Genomic DNA, 20,000 nt, shown 5'->3' with positions numbered 1-20,000 from the left:
AAGTTGTGTCCTTTTGGCTAAAGACGCCTCTTCACATTCTTGACATTTCTAGTAGAGCCTGTATGATCTAAGCCAGGGCTGGAAGGGTTGAAATTCTAAGGTTGGCTTAGAACTATGCATGGCTTACTTCAGAGCCCTGTGTCACTGTGTTCATTAGTCTGAAATCCCCATTAACCCTTACCTTCCACATAACAACTATCTTCAATATTTCACATCAGAACTAAGATGAGCATACTGCTTTTTTACCCTGCTTTAAACCTTTTAGAAGAAAAAAATTTAAAGGAATTTTAAAAATAGGGTTACCTAATTATTGTGTATTTTTAAAAGACCACCTGTTAAGATTATCTATTCATCCATTTTTGTCCATGATAGGTTATGATGGAAAATAACATTATTAAGTAGTGGTTCTGTTCCTTCTAACTGATACTAGATGGACACATTTGTTTAATTTACAGTGGTAAATAAAGTGATTTGATGTCTAAATTGCTTATGAGAAGCTAGTTCCTAACTAAGTAGAAGAGATTTGACAATAAACACATGTGTTCTTAAACTAAAAACATTTCTATGACTAAAAACAGCTGATAGTTGAGGAGACTTTTTCTCCTGCCCTATGCTTTTAACACCATCATGGTACTCTTAAGCACAGACATGAGACATTTTGAACTTTAAATATAATATAGTACTTTGTCTACTTAATTTCTTCACTTCTTGCCATTCTTGAAAAGTTTCTACAGTAGGTTTGAAGTCATAGAATGACATTTATTTTTAAGCAGAGCAAGACAGTTATCTCATTCTTTTGGTTTGCAGAAGTATGACTTGTTCACTGTCTTCTAGTGTAATTTATTTACTGTTACTGTGTCTTTGAAGGAAAATTAAGTTGTGATTGAAGTTGGCAAACAGTTGTTGTTGTTATCTTGAGCTGAGTTCTTTACTTTTGCATTCCAGGATCTTAAGACTTTTTTTTTTATTTTAAACCTGGATATGCATGTTATAATGCAAAAACTTTAAGCAGTTATAAATTCCTATATATTTTATGTATACCAAAGGGTCACAGATGGTGGAAAGATTTGTTACCATGAGGTAGTGTAGCATTTTGTGATTATAAAATTAATCTGTCTCTAAATCTGTTTAAATAGTTTTTACCATCTAATGAGCAATATAAATTATTAATATTTTCATGTTCTTGAGGACATTCACAGCCATAATTTTACCAACACAGCTGTTTGACCCAGTGACATCATGTTTTGCATATTTTTGCATTTTAATGAGCTAGTCATTTGAAAGGTTACAAAGAAACCATAACTCATAAGTAATTAAATTATTTAGCAGAAGTATGAGAAGATCTTCTGACATAGGTCACTGTGGGAAGGGAAATTCATAGCTGTACTCACTTGCACCTGTTTGTTAGAATATAGATGTGTATAGAAACTTTCCCTTTAGATTATGAAATGATTTGACTTGTTAAAATGTCTGAATGCATAACACATACGCACCCATACACTCCAAAATACTGTATTTTCATTGTGATGGAATAAGTATAAATATTGTTCTTAACACAAACATAGCTTACCATTTAGAGCTAGCCATCTTTGAAAGTCTGACCAAGTTGATTTTAGGAGCATTTTACCATCATAATTTCCCACCCTATCCTCCTTTTATTCCTTTTCACATTCCTCTTTATTTTGAAGAATCAAGTGGCTACATGTAGACACTTTAGGGCTTTTTATTTGACTCTGATTTGAAATTCTTTGCTGAGTGGAAATACCTTAAAATTTCAGTGTACCTAGCACAGTACTTGGTATAGAGTAGCTGCTTGAAAATATTTGTTGCATGGTGTCATTGTCTTAGGAATTAACTAGCAAATACTTGAGAGTCTTCATCATGTCCTTATCTTGGCAAGTGGACTCTAGAACCATAAGCAAAACACTGATATATTCTTGAAAAACAGCAGTGTCTTAAAATATATTTCCAGAGACATGACATTTTAATTGAAAAAGTAAAAGGAGAAAGGTAGCATAATTTAAGGTAGAGTAATGTATGTACCATATAGTTCTTTGCCAGGTTTTAGGAATAAGTTTAAACACTTCATGGTGTGTTTTATATGGCATGTGATTGGGTCATGTGTTAATATTTTCTCTGACCATTTGTTTACTTTCTATAGTGTGTTAGCTGTGATGTTTTCCTACTTTAGAATGCATTTAATAGAAAGTTGGGTGGCCATTCGAATTCCATCAAGTACTCTGAAACATAAAGTCATAACTAACATGCAGAACAGTAAAGTCCAAAAGATAAACTTACCTGTCCTTGTCTTCTTTGGACCTCTTCCAGGGTTCCCTAGATCTGCTTAAGGATTTAGATCTGGCATTAGCTGGGCAATAGTTGTTAGTTGTTACTTCTTTTAAGTTTAATGTGTAAATGTGTAGGTAGGTATGTGTTTCTGTACCCTTTTATGAGAATGAGAAGAAAGAATGTAAAAGATTTTATGGTACTGTAGTATTACATTGTATTTCTGTCCTGGATAATGAATGGCAATTTTCTTTTTTTAATGTTATTGTGCACTTATAATATGCTTCTAATGAGATATTGATGATTGCAAGGGAAATTTGTGAAGTTTAAGCTAGATAACTGTTCTAAAGCCTAGTGAAAAGTTAGAAACAGAGCAGGTGACTTATGGGTAACAGCAAAGTGAATGTTTTAAAATAAATAGCACTTGGATGACCTGAGATGTCAGAACTGGAGACAAGGGTGTGTGTTTGTCAATATATCCTTCATGTTTTACAGACTCCTAAGGGAACAAGGGAAGATACAATTTCACCTTTTCTGTGCCAAAACATTTTAATTATATCTTCTTCCAACTACAGTGGTTCAGTAACCAAGGAGCTGACATTGATGCATGTGTTGATAAAGCTGCAAACATTCAAAATGAGATTAACAAAGATTTTGAGCAAAGGGTGACAGCTAATTTTGCACAGTATTCTGCGTCTAATTCAGGCCAGCGTAATAATAGAATATTTTATAACTTTTTTGTTATTCAAAAGGACTTTTATGAGTATTTATGTTGGTGGATATCTTTGTATCATACTTGAGAAATTATGTCTTATCTGTCTTATGGCTTAAAATAATTTGCATCTATGTTATAACCCTGAAACAGTATTAGAGAGGAAAACAACACCTCTTATGGTAAGTTTTTTTTTAAAAAATGCAAATCATATTTCATCCTTAGAACTCTTTGCTGTACCTTAAGCTAGAGAAGGTATAAAGATGGCAAACATGTATTTTCTAATATCGCTTAGTGTGCACTAATAAAATGACCAAAAAAAGTTATATTCAATTTATTTCATTAATAAAACTGTAGTTTCTTTATGTTCTTGAGTTCCTTTGAGCACATTTCAGTGTATTTCTTTTCTCTTCTATTCTCTACTTGAAGGCAGCTGACAGTCTTCTTTCACTTTTCTTTTTGTTTGTGAAATTTTCTTTCTTTTTTTTTTTATCCACTCACTTCTCCATCTGCTTTCACTTTTGTTTGCTTGGGCCGTCTCTCATCCCAACTTGATAATGAGGAATGCAGTGTGACCCTGACCTCTATCAGCCCATGCATGACCTTCTGACTCTACCATACAACCTTTGACCTTCTCTTTGACAGCTTGATTAATTACCCTGTGTTATGATTTATGAGTAAGTGCTATGTAAAAATAATAGACAACAGGTGGTCCTCTGAAAACTTTTTGTGGCATGTTTTCTTTTACTGACTAACTTGATGACCTATTTGAAGTTGGAAACTTACTAGTACATTGGTCCATATTCTGGTACTTTTTACCATGGAACACAGCATTAAAATTTAGGACACTACAAGCTGAAGCATAGTGATAATGAACATTTTGCAAAATATTAGCAGGGTGCTGATACCTAAGTGCACATTGGGAGGAAGCACAAAATGGAGTCAAGTGACATTTCAGGCATTTCAGTCCCAGGTCACGTCTTGAGAAAATTGCTGAAATAATGGAAGGGGGGGGGGCATTTTTCAAGCAGAGCTGCAGCTCCAACAGCTATGTTTACTTTAACGCTTCACTAGTGACTTCTGATTGGCTGTCATGACCTCATCTCACTGTTGCACTGAGGATGTTGCAACAGTGACATATACATACCCTTCTTGTGAAAAAAAAAAAAAAAAGAAGATGGGAAATAAACAGAACATACATACTTCTTTCAGAAAGGATGAATGGACAAGGGTTTGTCCATTTTAACCATGGGCAGATGTACTTTATAGATCAAAACACTTTGGGTTTCATTTCACTTGAGGGTGCGTACCCATCTTCTTTCAAGCCAAGCAGATAGAATGCTGAACTTGAAAAATATGATGGATGAATCTTTGTGAAATGATGTCTCACAGAGCCTTTCTTGAAGATCAAAATGGATAGTTCCATAGGTCAAAGGATTCTACTCTGGCCCCTGACCTCTCTGGTTATACATGGCTTACAGAATTGGCAAGTTTATATGCAAAGCTGAGTACTTTTGGCTAACATTTTATTTAGCCAACCGTACACGATTTGAAAAGAATGTAGAACTTAACTCAGTTTTCCATTCGCCTAATAATTTGTAATTAATAAGCAAATTGGCTCAGATAAACCTTTAGTTTTAGAAAGGTTTTATTTGAGGCAAAAGTACATTCTGGTTTAGGTCAGATATTTGAAAAATGTTGTCTATTTGTAGAATCTTCAGTATACTATGTATCTGTACTGATTCCATGTGTTCTACTTTAATTCTTTGTGTTCAGCATTGCCTGTCTTAGAACCCTCTGACCTAAGTCATGATCTGCTGATTGAATGATAAATGAAATATTATTTGTTAGCAAGTGCATCTATTGACTTCAAAATAAAGGCGGTTGATTCGAAATTATAGCAAATATTTATGTTGACTAAAATGTCACATCTAGCAATGAAATATGAAGGATGACAGCAATCAACAACAAAAACAAGATCTAATAGTTTATACCTTATAAACATCTCTGAAAATGATCCAGTTGTAACTACAAAAGAATAATAAAATTGAATGAAATGAGTTAAAGAGATAAAGTTTACTTTTACCAATATCTGTTCTCTTGATCATCTCCTTGATCTTCTACAAGACTGTGTGATCAAACATAGTTGTAACTTGTTACTACTTTAAGTTTAATGTGTAAATGTGTGGGTGTATGTTTCTGTATCTTTTTATTTGAATGAGAAGAAAGAATGTAAATGATTTTGTGCTATTACATCATGTTTCTGTCCTTCATAATGAAAGACAAACTCACTTTTTAATGTTACTGTACACATATGGTATGCTTCCAATTAGATATTGATGATTACTAGGGAAATTTGTGAAGTTTAAGCTAGAGTTAATTAACAACTGTGTGTATGCTTTGTCTCTTGAAATGTTGGATATTAGAATTGATTTGGGTAAATCATTATAAAAGATGCCAGAAGTTTTATTTACTTAGTGGTATGTTAGATGATAAGTTTGATCATTTTATCTTGGTAAAGCTAACAAGAGAGGTTTCCATGTATATTAGAAATGATAGAACTTTTCTTATGAGAAATTTGACGTACTTAAGGAATAATTAAATACAAAAGAAATCCTCCTTATTAGAGTGGAAATGTGTGGTTCTTTTGTGATATAAAAGTTAATACTTAATTTTATAGTTAGCTTTATAAAACTTTATTGTTATATTAATGAAAGTTCACAGTAGCTTCTCTTTTAACGTATTTTGGTTGCGGGAAATAGAAATATCAATTTTTAAATGGTATTCTTATTTTTTTTAAAGATGAAAATTAGTACTATTCTGTATGAAGTAGTTAAATTGACCTATTGATACGTATTTTGTCTCTACTTGATTATTTGCATTGAGTCCTCAGGTTCCATACATTAATGTTGATATAGCAAAAATCTTTGTAGTATACACTAAGGAGTTTCTTTACAGTGTTGTATTTGACAAAGAAAAGGTGGAAACGATTAAATTGTATTCAGTATCGCTGATGAAAGCACATAAGTGGGATAGTTAACTTTATTTTGTTACTCCTTTCTCCAACTTACTAGAAAATGACTTACGAATGGTCTCTGTGAATATTGCATTAATTAATTTATCAGAAAAAATTAATTGAAAATGTAAGCTTTTTTCCAGAATGATAATTGAATTTGCAACAAAGACACTTATTAAAATTAGCTCTCATTTCTGCAGAAAATGTTCCTGAATATTTCTTGATTGCTAATACATTAATTAAATTAGCAAGCTGAAATATCTAAAGGCTGAAATATTTTCTAAATAATTTAGATGTTTAAGGAAAAACATTCATTGTTGAAATCTAAATGATAAAAATTCTTTAATTGATTTATATAGTGGTGGTGGTGAGAATCATTTTTCATTTGTTGATGCCTCAGTGAAAAATTGATAGTGTGTCTTTATAAAATTGGACAAATGAGTCATGTAATTTTCAGTTACATAATCAATAACTTAGACAAATACTACTACTTTGGTGATTTATGTGTGTCTATATTTTATACTTACTTAGATCGGCCACATCAAATTTCAGAGTTCCTTTTAAATCAAATAAGCACAGTAATTTTTTCAATCTATGGTTTCCAAAATTGATAAAAGCACCAACAAAAGAACTTGAGCTCAGATAATCCTGATAATACCAAAGCATTCTTTATAGTGATGAAGTTATAAATTTAGAGTAACATTTTCATAATTCTGGTGACTATAGATTTTGGCTAAAAACTTCTTCACCTTTACTTAGAATTCATGCATTGTGCAGAGATGATTTTCACATTTTTAAAGCCCTTCCTTAACTCTGAAATTTTTCATATTATAAGGAAAATAAGCATATCACTATTTTCATCTCTATTTAAAGAACTCTAAGTCTATTTCGGGGCTCTCTTGTCCTAATTCATATACTCATATATAAGAAACTGTGTGTGCCTGTATGTGGTGTGTGTATAAAGTTCAATTCACTCAAAGAAGGCAGGGGAGAAACATGACAGGAGACCACTTACTCATGGTACAGAATCTAGTAAGGAGGCAATTTTCTTTTTGGCCTATGGTGACCTTTTTTGACTATGTTCCTTATACCAGAGACAGTGTACTGAATGCCTCTATTTCACCCTGTTTAGCAGAGTGCAACAGTGTTCTTTAACTTACTTTTGGTGGGAGGAGAAGTTATAGCTGAAATTTGAGAAGGGCGTGAAAAGTTGTAAGAGGCACAAGGAAGAGGGGTAGGAACTTCCTTTAAATGTGATTTTAATAACTAGCCAAGTGTGTCCAACTGTAGAAAATCAACAAGTGACAATCTGTCTACCTGACAGTGATCACAATGAATTACAAGACTTTTGAATAGCTATACAGATTAGAATAAAGCAGGACCAAATAAAATATCTTTTGTTGGTAAAACTTTGACTTACCAGCTAAGGGACCAAATAAAATTAAATAAAATTGTCTAGTGCTTTGATGAAAAAGGTTTGATTTCAAAATTAGTATTCCTTAAGCCTTGCATGAAAAACATTTATTTGAACATTTTACTTAATATTTAAATATAACTGTTGAAGAATGTAGTCTTTTGTTAGTCAGTTTGGTATATGTTAGTATGCAGATTGATTTCTCATATATAAAAGTACTATGTCTTAATTAACAGTCCTACCACTAAAATCTGAACTTCAGTGATCTTGAAAATCCCTAAAGTAAATCTGTATTTTAAACAATAGTATTATCTGATTGAATGTGGGGAGTGGGGTTTGAGGCAATCTGAATAAAGTTTGTATGTAGTTTGCAAAATCAACTGTTTAAAAAAGCAACCATGTGGAGTAATGTAACATAAATTCAAGATAATTTAATCATTGTTAATATAGACCCATTATTACTGCTTTAACTTTTAAAGTCATCTATTTATGGTAGGCTTGATATAAAGAAATTGAATATTAAACTTAAGTAGAAGATTCTGCAGTTGCACTTTTATAAAGGAATATAATTTTTAGTAAGTAGAAAATTTAATAAGCTTTATGCTCTATGCATGTGTATTTAAAAAATCTTAATATAATACGTCTTTCAACTGTGACCTTACAAGACTTTACAAGGACATAATTGGGATGACTACAATACAGAATCAAAAAGAATAACTTTTTAAGTTTTGAGTTGCACATAATATTGGTGATTGTTTATTCTTCTTTGTTTTTTCATAGTTAGATTCTTCAATCAGTTCTAAGATAATATAAGTATTAAATGCATCTTTAATTATGAAATAGAAATGTTTGCTCTGCCGGAAGTTAACCAGGCAGAAAATTATAGATTTACAAATTTAAAGTGGGGGGAGGGCACTAACAGCTCATAAGCTATGTTTCAAACTTTCAAACTTTGCATATTTCTTGGTATGAGATTTTAATAAAGAAAAGTTATAGTAGTTTAAATACTGAAAGAATATTTAAGATTCTAAAAGTCGCATCCATGCAACATAGAATGATTATATCGTTTTATGACTTGACTGGCCTTCTGAATGAGGATAGATGAATAAAATTCAGGGTGTACAAATAGACATTGTATGTTTCTGTAATATAGAGATGCAAAACTGTGGAATGTTTGATCAGGTTCATTCATTTTTAATTGCATATGTTTACAGTTTTTAAAATACTCATTAAAAAGTAATTGTAAAGGAAAGAAAATCCAACAAAATATAGTTTGAATTGTATGTGCGCTTCAATTTCAAATACTTTATTATATCAAAATTGTAAATATTAATGTGGTTTGTAGTATGCTTGTTACCTAATGGATTATTTTGTTCACTTTTGAAAACTCTAGGAGACCTGAGGTATATTTTTTAAAAAATTAATCTTTATAAGCTTCATGCTGCAATTCTAATTTTGGTTTTACAGGTAATCTGTACTTATTTACACAAACAACAAAGGGAAACAATTTTAAATGATCTTTTATTGGAAAAACAAAAGACATCATAATGTTTTCTATAGGAACATTTTAGTGAATATGCAATTTTATTAAATCACTTAGTATGAGAACTTTTTTTATGAATTAGAATGGTTCTAAGATTCATTTGCATATTCTTTTTTCCTTTCAAAACAGGAAGGATACGGCGTAATAGTAATGAACCCCAATGAAAACTATATTGAAGTAGAAAAGCCTAAGGTACATGTGCAGTCATCTTCTGATAGTTCAGATGAACCAGCAGAAAAACGGGAAAGAAAAGATAAAGTCCTGAAAGAAACAAAGAAACGACGTGATTTCTATGAGAAGTATCGTAACCCCCAAAGAGAAAAAGAAATGATGCAGTTGTATATCAGGGTAAGAGAGATCACTTTTTTTGTTCATTTTTTCCTTTTATTTAGGTTTTATTTCATATAAATGATCTTACATGCTTTTTTAAAAAAAATAGTTTTTTTCTAAGATTTTTTGGCATTCCCTAGGTGTCTAGATCTTGGAAGAAATGATTTCTATTGCTTATTCAAAATTATGACACATATCATTCCTATTGCAGCATCATATTGTTTTAAGTCACAAATGCTAATTTCTTTTGTGTCATACATCCCTTCAAAGAAAATTGTCTAAAATAATTTAATTGTACTGTTAGCAGAAAGAAGAAAACTTTCCAATCCAGCTTCTCATTGAGCTTTAAGGTATGATTCTGTTATGTTGTCCATAAGAGAGAAAGAGAGTTATCTGCAGCTAATAATTTTAAGACATATTACCTGCTGAGTTAATAAAGTATTATACGAAAAAACACCAGTCTTCATCTTGGGTGATAATAATTTTACTGAATAATAACACTGCTTTCCTTTGTGCCGCCATATTTCCACTATGATTCAAATGACCTTCAGAAAACAGATAAAGGGAGAGAAAGTCATTCATATCTTAATAAATATTTAAGCTAGAATAGTTTAGGAATAGTGTAATGAGGAACTATGTCTTTTACTCTTTTCTTACCTGGTGAACCTTTGCACTTTGCAATGCTGGCAACATGGGATCTGCACTTTGACATATTCTGCTTGATATAGTTTCTGTGCCTTATGTATATTGGAGACATAGTCATGTGATTTTCAGAACCCTTATTGTGGATTTACTCTCAAAATTTAACTTAGTGGTAAAGCATGTCAAAAATGCCACTGGGTAAGTAAAACAGTAAACGTATGTTCTTCAAGTGAGCAACTCTCAGAACACTTAAACGTAGACTAACATTTTATAAATTGTACTGTAGGGTAGTAGTAAAGTTTCAAATTATATAACTTGAGCCTTTTTATATTTACTTAACAAGACAATAAAATATTTCATACCATATTTTAAGAGAAATACATTCTTTTTAAAGTTATTTATTGTCTTTATTATGCTTCTGGTTCATGCCATTATTAAGATAGTCCTGGTGACGCAATGATTGAAGTTATCATCTGCTAATCGAAAGGTCAGTGGTTCTAACCCATCAGCTGCTCCATGGGAGAAAGATGTGGTGGTCTGCTGGCTTAAAGATTTACAGCCTTTTGAGACAGGACAGGCATTTCTATTCTGTCTTAGAGGGTGCTTTTGAGACAGAATTGACTCATTGGAAATGAGTTTTGTATCCAATGAGTTATGACAGTAAAACTAGTAAGAACTGTCTATAACTTCTCATGCCTCAGTGTGTTACACTGACCAAGAACACTCAGAGTGATTCGTGTAATTAGTTAACCAAAAGCTAGGTAGATTATATATAAAGTTCTCAAAGATATCTCACTACTTGATGTGTTACTTGATTTAAAAAAATAATGATTGGATTAGGAATTAATGACTGCCTTACGAGTTCTAATCTAGTGATAGGCTTGTTTTCTACCATTGCAACAGGGTCATTCTGCTCTATCATGTGTCCTCAGCTTTCTTTTATGGAATCCAGTCTGTCCACTTAGGTCTTATGACAGTTGTAAAAAATTATTTCTGGTATACATAGTCTATAAATTAACTATATAAGGTTTTCAAAATAGACAAATAATTAACAGTATTTACTTGCTTATGAAAAATGCAATCAAAAAGTGAATTTTGTGTTAAGTTTTTACTTGATTATATAACAGCTTTTTTGTTGTTGTTGTTGTATACCGTGTAGATTTTAATTCTATTTTCTCTTTATCTTGTCACCATTGCTTTCATTTGTTTTCTTTTGCCGCTTTAGATGTATACATTTTCTGTATTTTTCACATCTGCTTTACTTATCTTGAGTTGTTCTGGTGGTATAGGAGTTAAGAATTGGACTGCTAACAGAAATGTTGGCTATTCGAATGCACCAATCAGTCCATGGAAGAAAGAGGAGGCAGTCTGCTTCTGTAAAGATTTTTAGCCTTGGAAACTCTATGGAGCAGTTCTGCTCTGTTCTGTAAGGCCATTATGAGTTAGAATCAACTTTTCAGCATATTCTAGCATCTATTTTTTCTTACAGCAAGAGAAAAGATACTCTTGCATTGGTTGCTTCATGTTTAAGAACCTGATCTCGTTCCCTTTGTAATTTTTCTTCAGTTTTTTTCATCTTGTTTACCCTTTTCCCAATTTCATTTATTTTCTTTATCATGTCTTTCTGCCTCTTTCTCTTCCTGTCTTTGCATTTTTAATCACAGATCCAGGCTCCCATGAAAAGTGCTAAAAAAGAAATGGACAAAGATACATATGTAGATAGAATAATTTTATATCTGATAATCTTAGCTATAAAATGTTATTTCTTTCTTAATAAATATCCTTTCTGCTAAAATCTCCAAGAAATGTTCAAAATAGCAGAAGAAAGCTGACATTCTTCTAAATTGTATGGACTATTTGTTTAAAGGGGGAAAAGAGATGGTTGACTTTGTGGGAAGTGAATTAATGCTTAGGTAATTTTCATTTGGTTATTCTGATGTTCTGTTTCTCATGGTGGAATTTTCAGTGGAGCTTCCAGACTATGCATACTAGGAAGAAAGAGAAACAGGATTCTTCTGAATGTTTAGCCACTGAAAACTTTATGAACAGCAGCAAAACATTGTCAGACATAGTACTGGAAGATGAGCCCGTCATGTTGGAAGGCACTAAAAGTAAAGTTGCCTGGATGATGTGAGTGGAGCAAAGCTTTTGGGACCTTCATTCGCTGATGGGGCACAAGTAAAAATGAAGGGAAACAACTTCAGTCTGATGCTGAGCAACTCATCAAAGAGCTGGATTATATGAAGAATGTATCAGGATTGGAGGAAGACTCATTAACAACCAGAGATATGTGATTCAACATTACTTGCTGCAAGTGAAGATCAAAAACCAGTCTTCAATATGGATTGCACCTCAACATAAACAAAATGAAAATCTTCACAATGGGCCCAATAAATAATATCATGGTACACAGTATCAAAAGAAAAGATGTCAGCTTGAGAACTAAGGAGTTCTGACTCAAGCCAAAGTATTTTCAGTTGCCTCATATGTATGTGAAAGTTGAACAATAAATAAGGAAGATCGTAGAAGAATTGATGCATTTAAGTTGTGGTGTTGAAGAAGAGTGTTGAAAGTACTTTGGATTTCCAGAAGAATAGGCAAATCTAGTTTGGAAGAAGCATAGGCAGAGTGCTCTTTAGAAACAAGAACAGCAAGAGTAAGTCTCTCATACTTCAGTTATTTTATTAGGAGATACCAGTCCATGGAGGTGAACATTGTGCTTGGTAAGGTGGAAGGTCTTTATTGATGGATAAAGAGTAAGACCCCCAATGAGATATATTGGCATAGTGGCAACAGCAGTGGACTCAAGTGTAACAATAATTGTGAGGATGGTGCAGAACTGGGCAGTGTTTCTGTTGTTCTGTAGGGTCACTATGAGTTGGAACCGACTTAATGACACCTAACAATGACAACAGTATTGATCCCAATTTATAAATGAGACTATCAGTCAAAAAGTTTTAGCAATTTCTTCAACATTTAGTTCTTAATATGAGTTCCATAAGGTGGGAACTTGGTTTGTTTTACTCACTGCTGTATCCCCAGAGCACCAGAGCATAGAAAAGCACTTTGCAATGAGTAATTGTAGAGCAGGGTCATGACAATAAAATTTTTTTGAATAAATATACCAGTAGACTAGCATTAAAATCCTAAACTGCTACTGCTGTAGTTAACGAGCTCTTTCTGGTAGCGTAGTGGTTACGAGTCTGACTGCTAACCTCAAGGTCAGTAGTTTGAAACTAGTGTTTCTGTTGGAGAAAGATGAGGCTTTTTGCTCCCGTGAAGATTTACAGCCTTGGAAACTCTATGCAGGGTCGATATGACACAGCACACCACCACCACTGGTGTAGTTTTGTTTTGTTATATATATCCTGTGTCACTGTTGGATAAACACTGGACTGCTAATCACAAGATCAGTGGTTCAAACCCACCAGCCGCTCCTTGAAAGCCCTATATAGGGTCCCTATGAGTTGGGACGGCACTTACTAACAACAACAATGTCATAAAAAGTATGCGTCTTTATTTTTTTCCTTTGGGGAAACATTCAAATACACATAATTTGTCCCCTATCTAATCTAGTGACTGAGAGTATACTCTAAAACTTAATGATAAAAAGTCATATGCCAACATTCATTTTGATACCTTGATTAATCTCTCTCTCTCTCTCTCTCTCTCTCTCTCTCTCTCTCTCTCTCTATATATATATATATATATATATGTAAAAGTTATACCCTGTCTTCTTTCTTAGGTGTATCATAGTACTAAAATTACAGATGAAAATGAAAATAGGTTTTTTTTCTGACTTTCCGCAATATCTGCTTTATACACTTGCTCATAAGAGTACAGTCAGACTGCTGTACCCACTTTTCTTCTACCCTGTATATATCTGTGCTTTGTGGAATCTTTCATTTTGTTCCCTTTTCTTTTACCCACTACAAATCTTGTCCACGTTGAAGAGCTTCGTTGAAATTCTACTTCTTCCTCTCACCATAATCGCTAATTTACTTTTTATGATATCGTGGAATTTATTGTGTTTTCTGAGTTATGTGGATTTATCATGAAATGTATTTGGAGTCCTGGTGTGATTCTGTAGGACAGAGTCACAGGTTTGGCGGTTCAAATCCTCCAGCTGCTCCTAGAAAATGCTGTATAGGGTTGCTGAAGAATGACTCAATAGCACTTAACAACAACAATATTGAAATTTACTTGTGCTGTGTTGACTATGCAGATGCTTTTGACTGTGTGGATTATGACAAACTATGGATAGCATTGCAAAGAATGGGCATTCAAAAACATGTAAGTTTACTTATGAGGAACCCTGTACATCAATCAAGATGCAGTTGTTTGAACAGAATAAGGAGATACTGAATGGTTTAAAATCAGAAGAGGTGTGTGCTAGGGTTGTATCCTTCACCATACTTATTCAATCTGTATGCTAAGCAAATAATCTGAGAAGCTGGATTATATGAAGAAGAATTTGGCATCAGGACTGGAGGAACACCTATTAACAACCTGTGATATGTATATTATACAACTTTTCTTTCTGTAAGTTAAGAAGACTTAAAATATAAACTGATGAAGATCAAAGACCATAGTCTTTTGTATGCATTGAGCCTCAAAGTAAAGCAAACAAAAATCCTCACAGCTTGACTGATAAATAGCATCATAAATGGGGGGGGAAAAATCAAAGTCGTCAAACACTTCTTTTTTTTTTTTTTTTTTTTAATCCACAATCAGCATTCATGGAAGCAACAATCAAGAAATCAAACAATGTATTGCATTACACAAATCTGCTCCAAAATAGTACACAAAATAAAAGATATCAATTTGACAGCTAAGGAACACCTGACTTAAGCCATAGTAGTTTCAGTTGCCTCACATGCATGTGAAAGTTGGACCCTGAATAAGGAAGATCATAGAAGAATCAATAGATTTGAATTGTGATATTGGAAAAGAATATTAAAAGCACCATGGACTTCCAGAAGAGCAAGCAAATCTGTCTTGGGAGAGGTCAGCTGGAATGTTCCTTAGAAGTCAGGATGACGAGAGTTCGTCTCTCATAATTTTGGACATGTTACCAGGAGGGACCAGTCCTGGAAATGTACACTGTGCTTTGTGAAGTGGAATAGCAGCAAAAAGAGGGAGCCCCCCAACAAGATAGATTGACACGGTGACGTAGCATTGGCATCAAGCATTATAATTTTGAGAATGGTGCAAGTCTGGGTAGAGTTTTGTTCCATTGTTGTTGTTAGGTTCCATCAAGTTGGCACTGACACATAGTGACCCTATGCACAACAGAATGAAATACTGCCTGGTCCAGGGCCAACCTCATAATCATTGCTACACCAGAGCCCAATCACTGTGCCAGTCCATCTTGTTGGGAGTCTTCCTCTTTTTCTCCAACCTTCCACTTTACCAAATACGATATCCTTCACCAGTGACTGGTCTCTCCTGATAATATGTTCCAAGTATGAGAGATGAAGTTTGGCCATCCTGGCTTCCTTGGAGCACTCTGGCTGCACTTCTTCCAACATAGATCTGTTTGCTCTTTGGCAATCCATGGCACTTTCAATATTCTCCTTCAACACCGTGACTCAAATGCATCAATTCTTCTATAGTCTTCCTTATTCATTATCCAACTTTTGCATGCATATGAGGTTATTGAAAAAGCCGTGGCTTGGGTCACGCACACCTTAGTTCTCAAACTGAAATCTTCCAGTGTGTATAGGGTCTGGTGAGCTTGAACCATCAACCTTGTGCTTAGAAGTCTGCGCTAAACATCTGTTCCTTAAGTTGAGGCTAGTCATACTATGTGGTGATGGTAACTAAAGGAGATTGGATTAGATTTAGCAAATTAAAAAAAAAAAATCAGATGTTGGTGGGAGCAAAGGAGGAAGGGTGGGTTTCATGGCCACAAAAGGAAAAAAAATCAAATGTGGAAAAGACAGTTACAGATAGGCATCCAGGCTCCTGGCAGAGGCTGGCACTGAACATTTAAGATATTCAAGTATTTATGGATTGATTGCTTGTTGACATCCATCAGAAATCTTATTCTTAGCATGTGAGATATTTGGTGGTGTCTAGTTTTCTGGCTGATTTTCCAGCATTCATGTGAATGTTTGCAATTGTTCAGAAACAGCCAACTTTGATAGTGAAGCTTTTTAGACAAACTGTGTTTTTGATATTCTGACTTGAGTTATATCTATAATATTGGTGGGGGCTAGTAAATGTCATCCTGTTTTATCTTCGTTATCTATTTTGTTCTGTATTAGGGCCTGATGTGGGATAAGTGCTGGGTTGTTAACCACAAGGTCATAGGTTTAAATCCAGCTGCTCTGGAAATCCTGCACAGGGTCACTATGAGTTGGAACTGACTCAGTGGCACTTAACAACAACAAGTGCCACTGAAGTCATGAAACCAAATTTAATTTATTTCTATTACTGCCAATGATTGTTTTCATCTCTGGAACCATTTAATTTTCCTAATATATTCAAACACCAGAATAGGGGGTTTTAAAATACTTTTTTCCCCCCTTTTGCTCTGAAATTTAATAAAGAGCTAAATTTTTTCTTTCACATTTTTGCTAATATGTACTGTACATAGAGAAAAATAAAGTAGAATCCGGACCTAAAACTTTATAATCATCAAAGTTTAATTTTATCTGCTAAAGCAACATAAATTAGATATTACTAACTAGTGGATTATGTAGCACATTTCTGATGCATTGGGAGCTGAGCTTGAGAGATCAAAGTACTTACTGTTTCATGTGGCAACTTTCCTTAACTATGAAATAATGTACTTGTTGGCATATATTATGGCTTATTAAGGGGATTGATTTAGTCTAAGCAATAAACATCATGTCAGACATGCCTGGCAGGAAAACCTGCTTAATATGTTTTGTAATAAGACAGAATTTTTTGTTCTTGAAAACATCTGCCAACTGAATTCAAGAGTGAAGACAGAAAATGTCATCAATTTAGTGGTGATCCTATAAATTTAGTTTCATTCTGAGCAACACATATCAAGACACACAAAATTCCCAGTGCTAATCACCACTGGTTATAGTACTTTGTAAAACGATGAAACAAAAACATTTTATTTTTATATAATGTGCTAATTAATTCATAATGAATTTTAATATTTCAACTGATAAAATTTTAACAAGCATCTTGCCAGCAGATCATTTTTTAAAGCATCTGTTTTTTAATGTGTTGGGTTGAGAACTGAGTCAAATGGCTAAATATGTACATATATTCTTTTTAAAAACATATTTCCACTCAAATAATTATGGATACACTGTTTACTTTTCCCCTTAGACCACCAGGGGCTGCTGCTGTTCATACTGGATTTTGCTTTTCCAAGAAACTGATTATTCCAATCATACTACATCATTAACTTTATCATTTTCTTTTAGATGTATATGTATATACATGTATTCATATAGGCTTATCTAATAACTTCACATTATCAAAACAAAGTATTATTTTAAACATTTCTAAGGCTTTATATTTTTTTTCAAATTAGCTTAAGACCTGTAGTAATTGAAGGGAGATCTTGACAGTAACTATTTTTATTTCCTGTTTTTAGTGTACAAATAACATTGTGAAGAAATAGTATGGGAATAAAGTTAATAGCAGCACAGCATCTGATAGACATGAATTTGAGTCCCAGCTTTTCCATTTAATGCAGTGTGACTTCAAAAATTAAGTTTCCTAAGTCTCAGTTGTTGTTTTTTCGGTCTGGAAAATTGGAGTGATAATAATACATGTGACGCAAACATGATACCTGGCATGTAGTTTGGGGGCTTGAGGGGTTCAGTAAATAACATCTGTCTTCTCTAAAAATCAGAATCAATTAATTCTCGTGGTCTCTGACCCTATGCCCTTGTAGACGTAACTTGTTACTTACCCATGTACCCTTCTGAGTTTGGATGCAAATCAATGAGCAGTAAGAAATAGGAATCAGTAAACTGGATATCAAAATACCAGCTTTACTAATTAATAAATCAAACCAAATCAAACCCACTGCCATTGAGTCAGTACTGATTAAGAGTGACACTGTAGGATAAGCATTGGACCGCAAGGTCACTTTGAACCTCAAAGTCGGTGGGTCCACCCTACCACCTGCTCCTCAGAAACCCTATACAGTGTTGCTATGAGTTGGAACTGACTCAATGTCACTTAACAATAACAAATAGGACAGAGTAGAATGGCTTCAAGCCCGTACATCTTTATGGAAGTTCCATCTCTATTCCACAGAGCAGCTGTGTTCTCAATCACAGACTTTTGATTAGCAGCTAAGTGCTTTGACCACTGTGTCAGCAGGCTCATTTATGAATTAATACTGTTCATAAATGATGTGGTATATGAGTTAATACATTTCACCAATTATATAGTTCACAATGTGATTTAGATCTGTGACTAAATGGACTTCCTAATAATTCCTCTTAATCCCCATCCCAAACAAATTTTCCTCCCATTCTTCCAAGATCCTTTTGCTTAACATGTGCTAAAAAGCAGACTAGAATGCATCCTTCCTGAAAGCAGATTTGGAAGAATCCCAGGTGGATAAGCTGAACAAGTCCATTTTCTTCTTCCATAGTGAGAAAGTCACTTTCTTGAGAGAAAGAAAAAGTGAGGCATGGGAAGAAAAACTAGGCATGTTAAGCTAAGTAAAGTTGCTTCATTTAAGATCCCCTGATGAGAGTGAGCCAAATAATAGATTACTGTTATTGCTACTATCAGTTTCTAATAACTCAACAAGCAATATCAAAATATAATAATGAACTGCTCACTCAAGCATGCCTTAGTTTCTTGTTTAAGGTTTTCATTTAAAACAGAAACAGTAATGAAGTAGTTACAGAATTAATTTTAAAGCATTCCAAGGACCAGAATTCTATTTGAAATCATCAGAAATTAATCTTTATATTTTCATGTTTCATGCCACCAAAGTCTAGTAAACAGTAGATTTTTACTAAATATTTGATGACCGAATACTTGACTAAACACTTGTTTACAGGGATGTATATTTATGTGTAAATGTCCTCTTTGGTAATGACTGACATGAGTTTGAAAGAACTTTAATACCATATTATGTAAAAAGAAGTATATTATGACTGCAGAATACTGTTGTTAAATGTCATTGGGAAAAAAAAAGTGTTGGGGGGTTTCACAAAGGGGAACGAAAATCAAACTCAGACTCAACCTAAGTTCCATTCCTATGTGATGATGGTCAGACACCCCTCCATCCTACAACTTTCTTTACCCTATTTGCCACCAACCATCCCTCCCATGGCTCTCTCTGCTTCACACCTGCGTTGTATAATCCATTGTGATGGCTATGCGGAACTCATAACAATAATCACGCTTACGGGGTTTGTTAGGGAAGTGAGCAGGGTACAATTTAGCATCAGAAATTACTCAGGCTGCAGCAGTTCGCCATTGAGGATCTTCTCTTCTGTGTCATACTTGTAGGAATGCATCGTTTGGCCCTGTGGCCTCTGCCCTGCTCGGACAAGTGTTACCAAGCTCTTTTAGTCAGTCTGTAAATGCCCAAGGAGCACATTTTGCAAGCCAGCCTCCTGCCCATAGGCACTAATCTTTACTCAGTCCACAGACCTAGAAGCCCACAGCCTCTGCTGTTGTCGCTTTTTAGGGCAGGGATCTCATACTCCACTAGTGTTTTTCTTTTTTTATGTCCTGGGATTCTCCGTTCCTGCCTTTGCATTGGCTGGCTCCTTTAAACCTATCAGGATGGTAAAATGAACCAATCCCAGCCTCAGAGTCCTGTACACTTCATCTGCATTATCCCGCCCAGTCACTTGGTAGGAGTTAAGAGATTGGATAGAAAAGCCATAGCAAGTAAATTCAAGGTACCGTAGTCGTTGAGTTGGTTTCAACTGAAAGTGACCCTGTATAGGGTTTCCAAAAAGCTGCTAGTTGTTTTGTACCACTGACCTTGCAGTTAGCAGTCCAGTGCTTATCCTACAGCACCATAGTGTTGTTGTTGTTATGTGCCATCGAGTCGGTTCCGACCCATAGCGACCCTGTATAGGGTTTC

General features: G+C 34.1%; 1 protein-coding gene across 1 annotated transcript in view; it reads left to right on the top strand.

Annotated features, from left to right (window-relative positions):
* Nucleotides 1–20,000, top strand: part of FAM172A (family with sequence similarity 172, member A) — a 623,240-nt gene that overhangs the window by 180,653 nt on the left and 422,587 nt on the right. Inside the window, exon 5 of the mRNA XM_006867893.1 lies at nucleotides 9,101–9,319. Coding sequence (XP_006867955.1) covers nucleotides 9,101–9,319 — 219 coding nt within the window. The remainder of the gene's footprint in view (nucleotides 1–9,100; nucleotides 9,320–20,000) is intronic.

The sequence above is a fragment of the Chrysochloris asiatica genome, unplaced genomic scaffold (genome assembly GCF_000296735.1).
Source record: "Chrysochloris asiatica unplaced genomic scaffold, ChrAsi1.0 scaffold00111, whole genome shotgun sequence".
NCBI classification, from domain to species: Eukaryota; Metazoa; Chordata; class Mammalia; order Afrosoricida; family Chrysochloridae; genus Chrysochloris; species Chrysochloris asiatica.
Note: the sequence above shows the minus strand (reverse complement) of the source record. Positions and strands in the feature narration are given on the sequence as shown.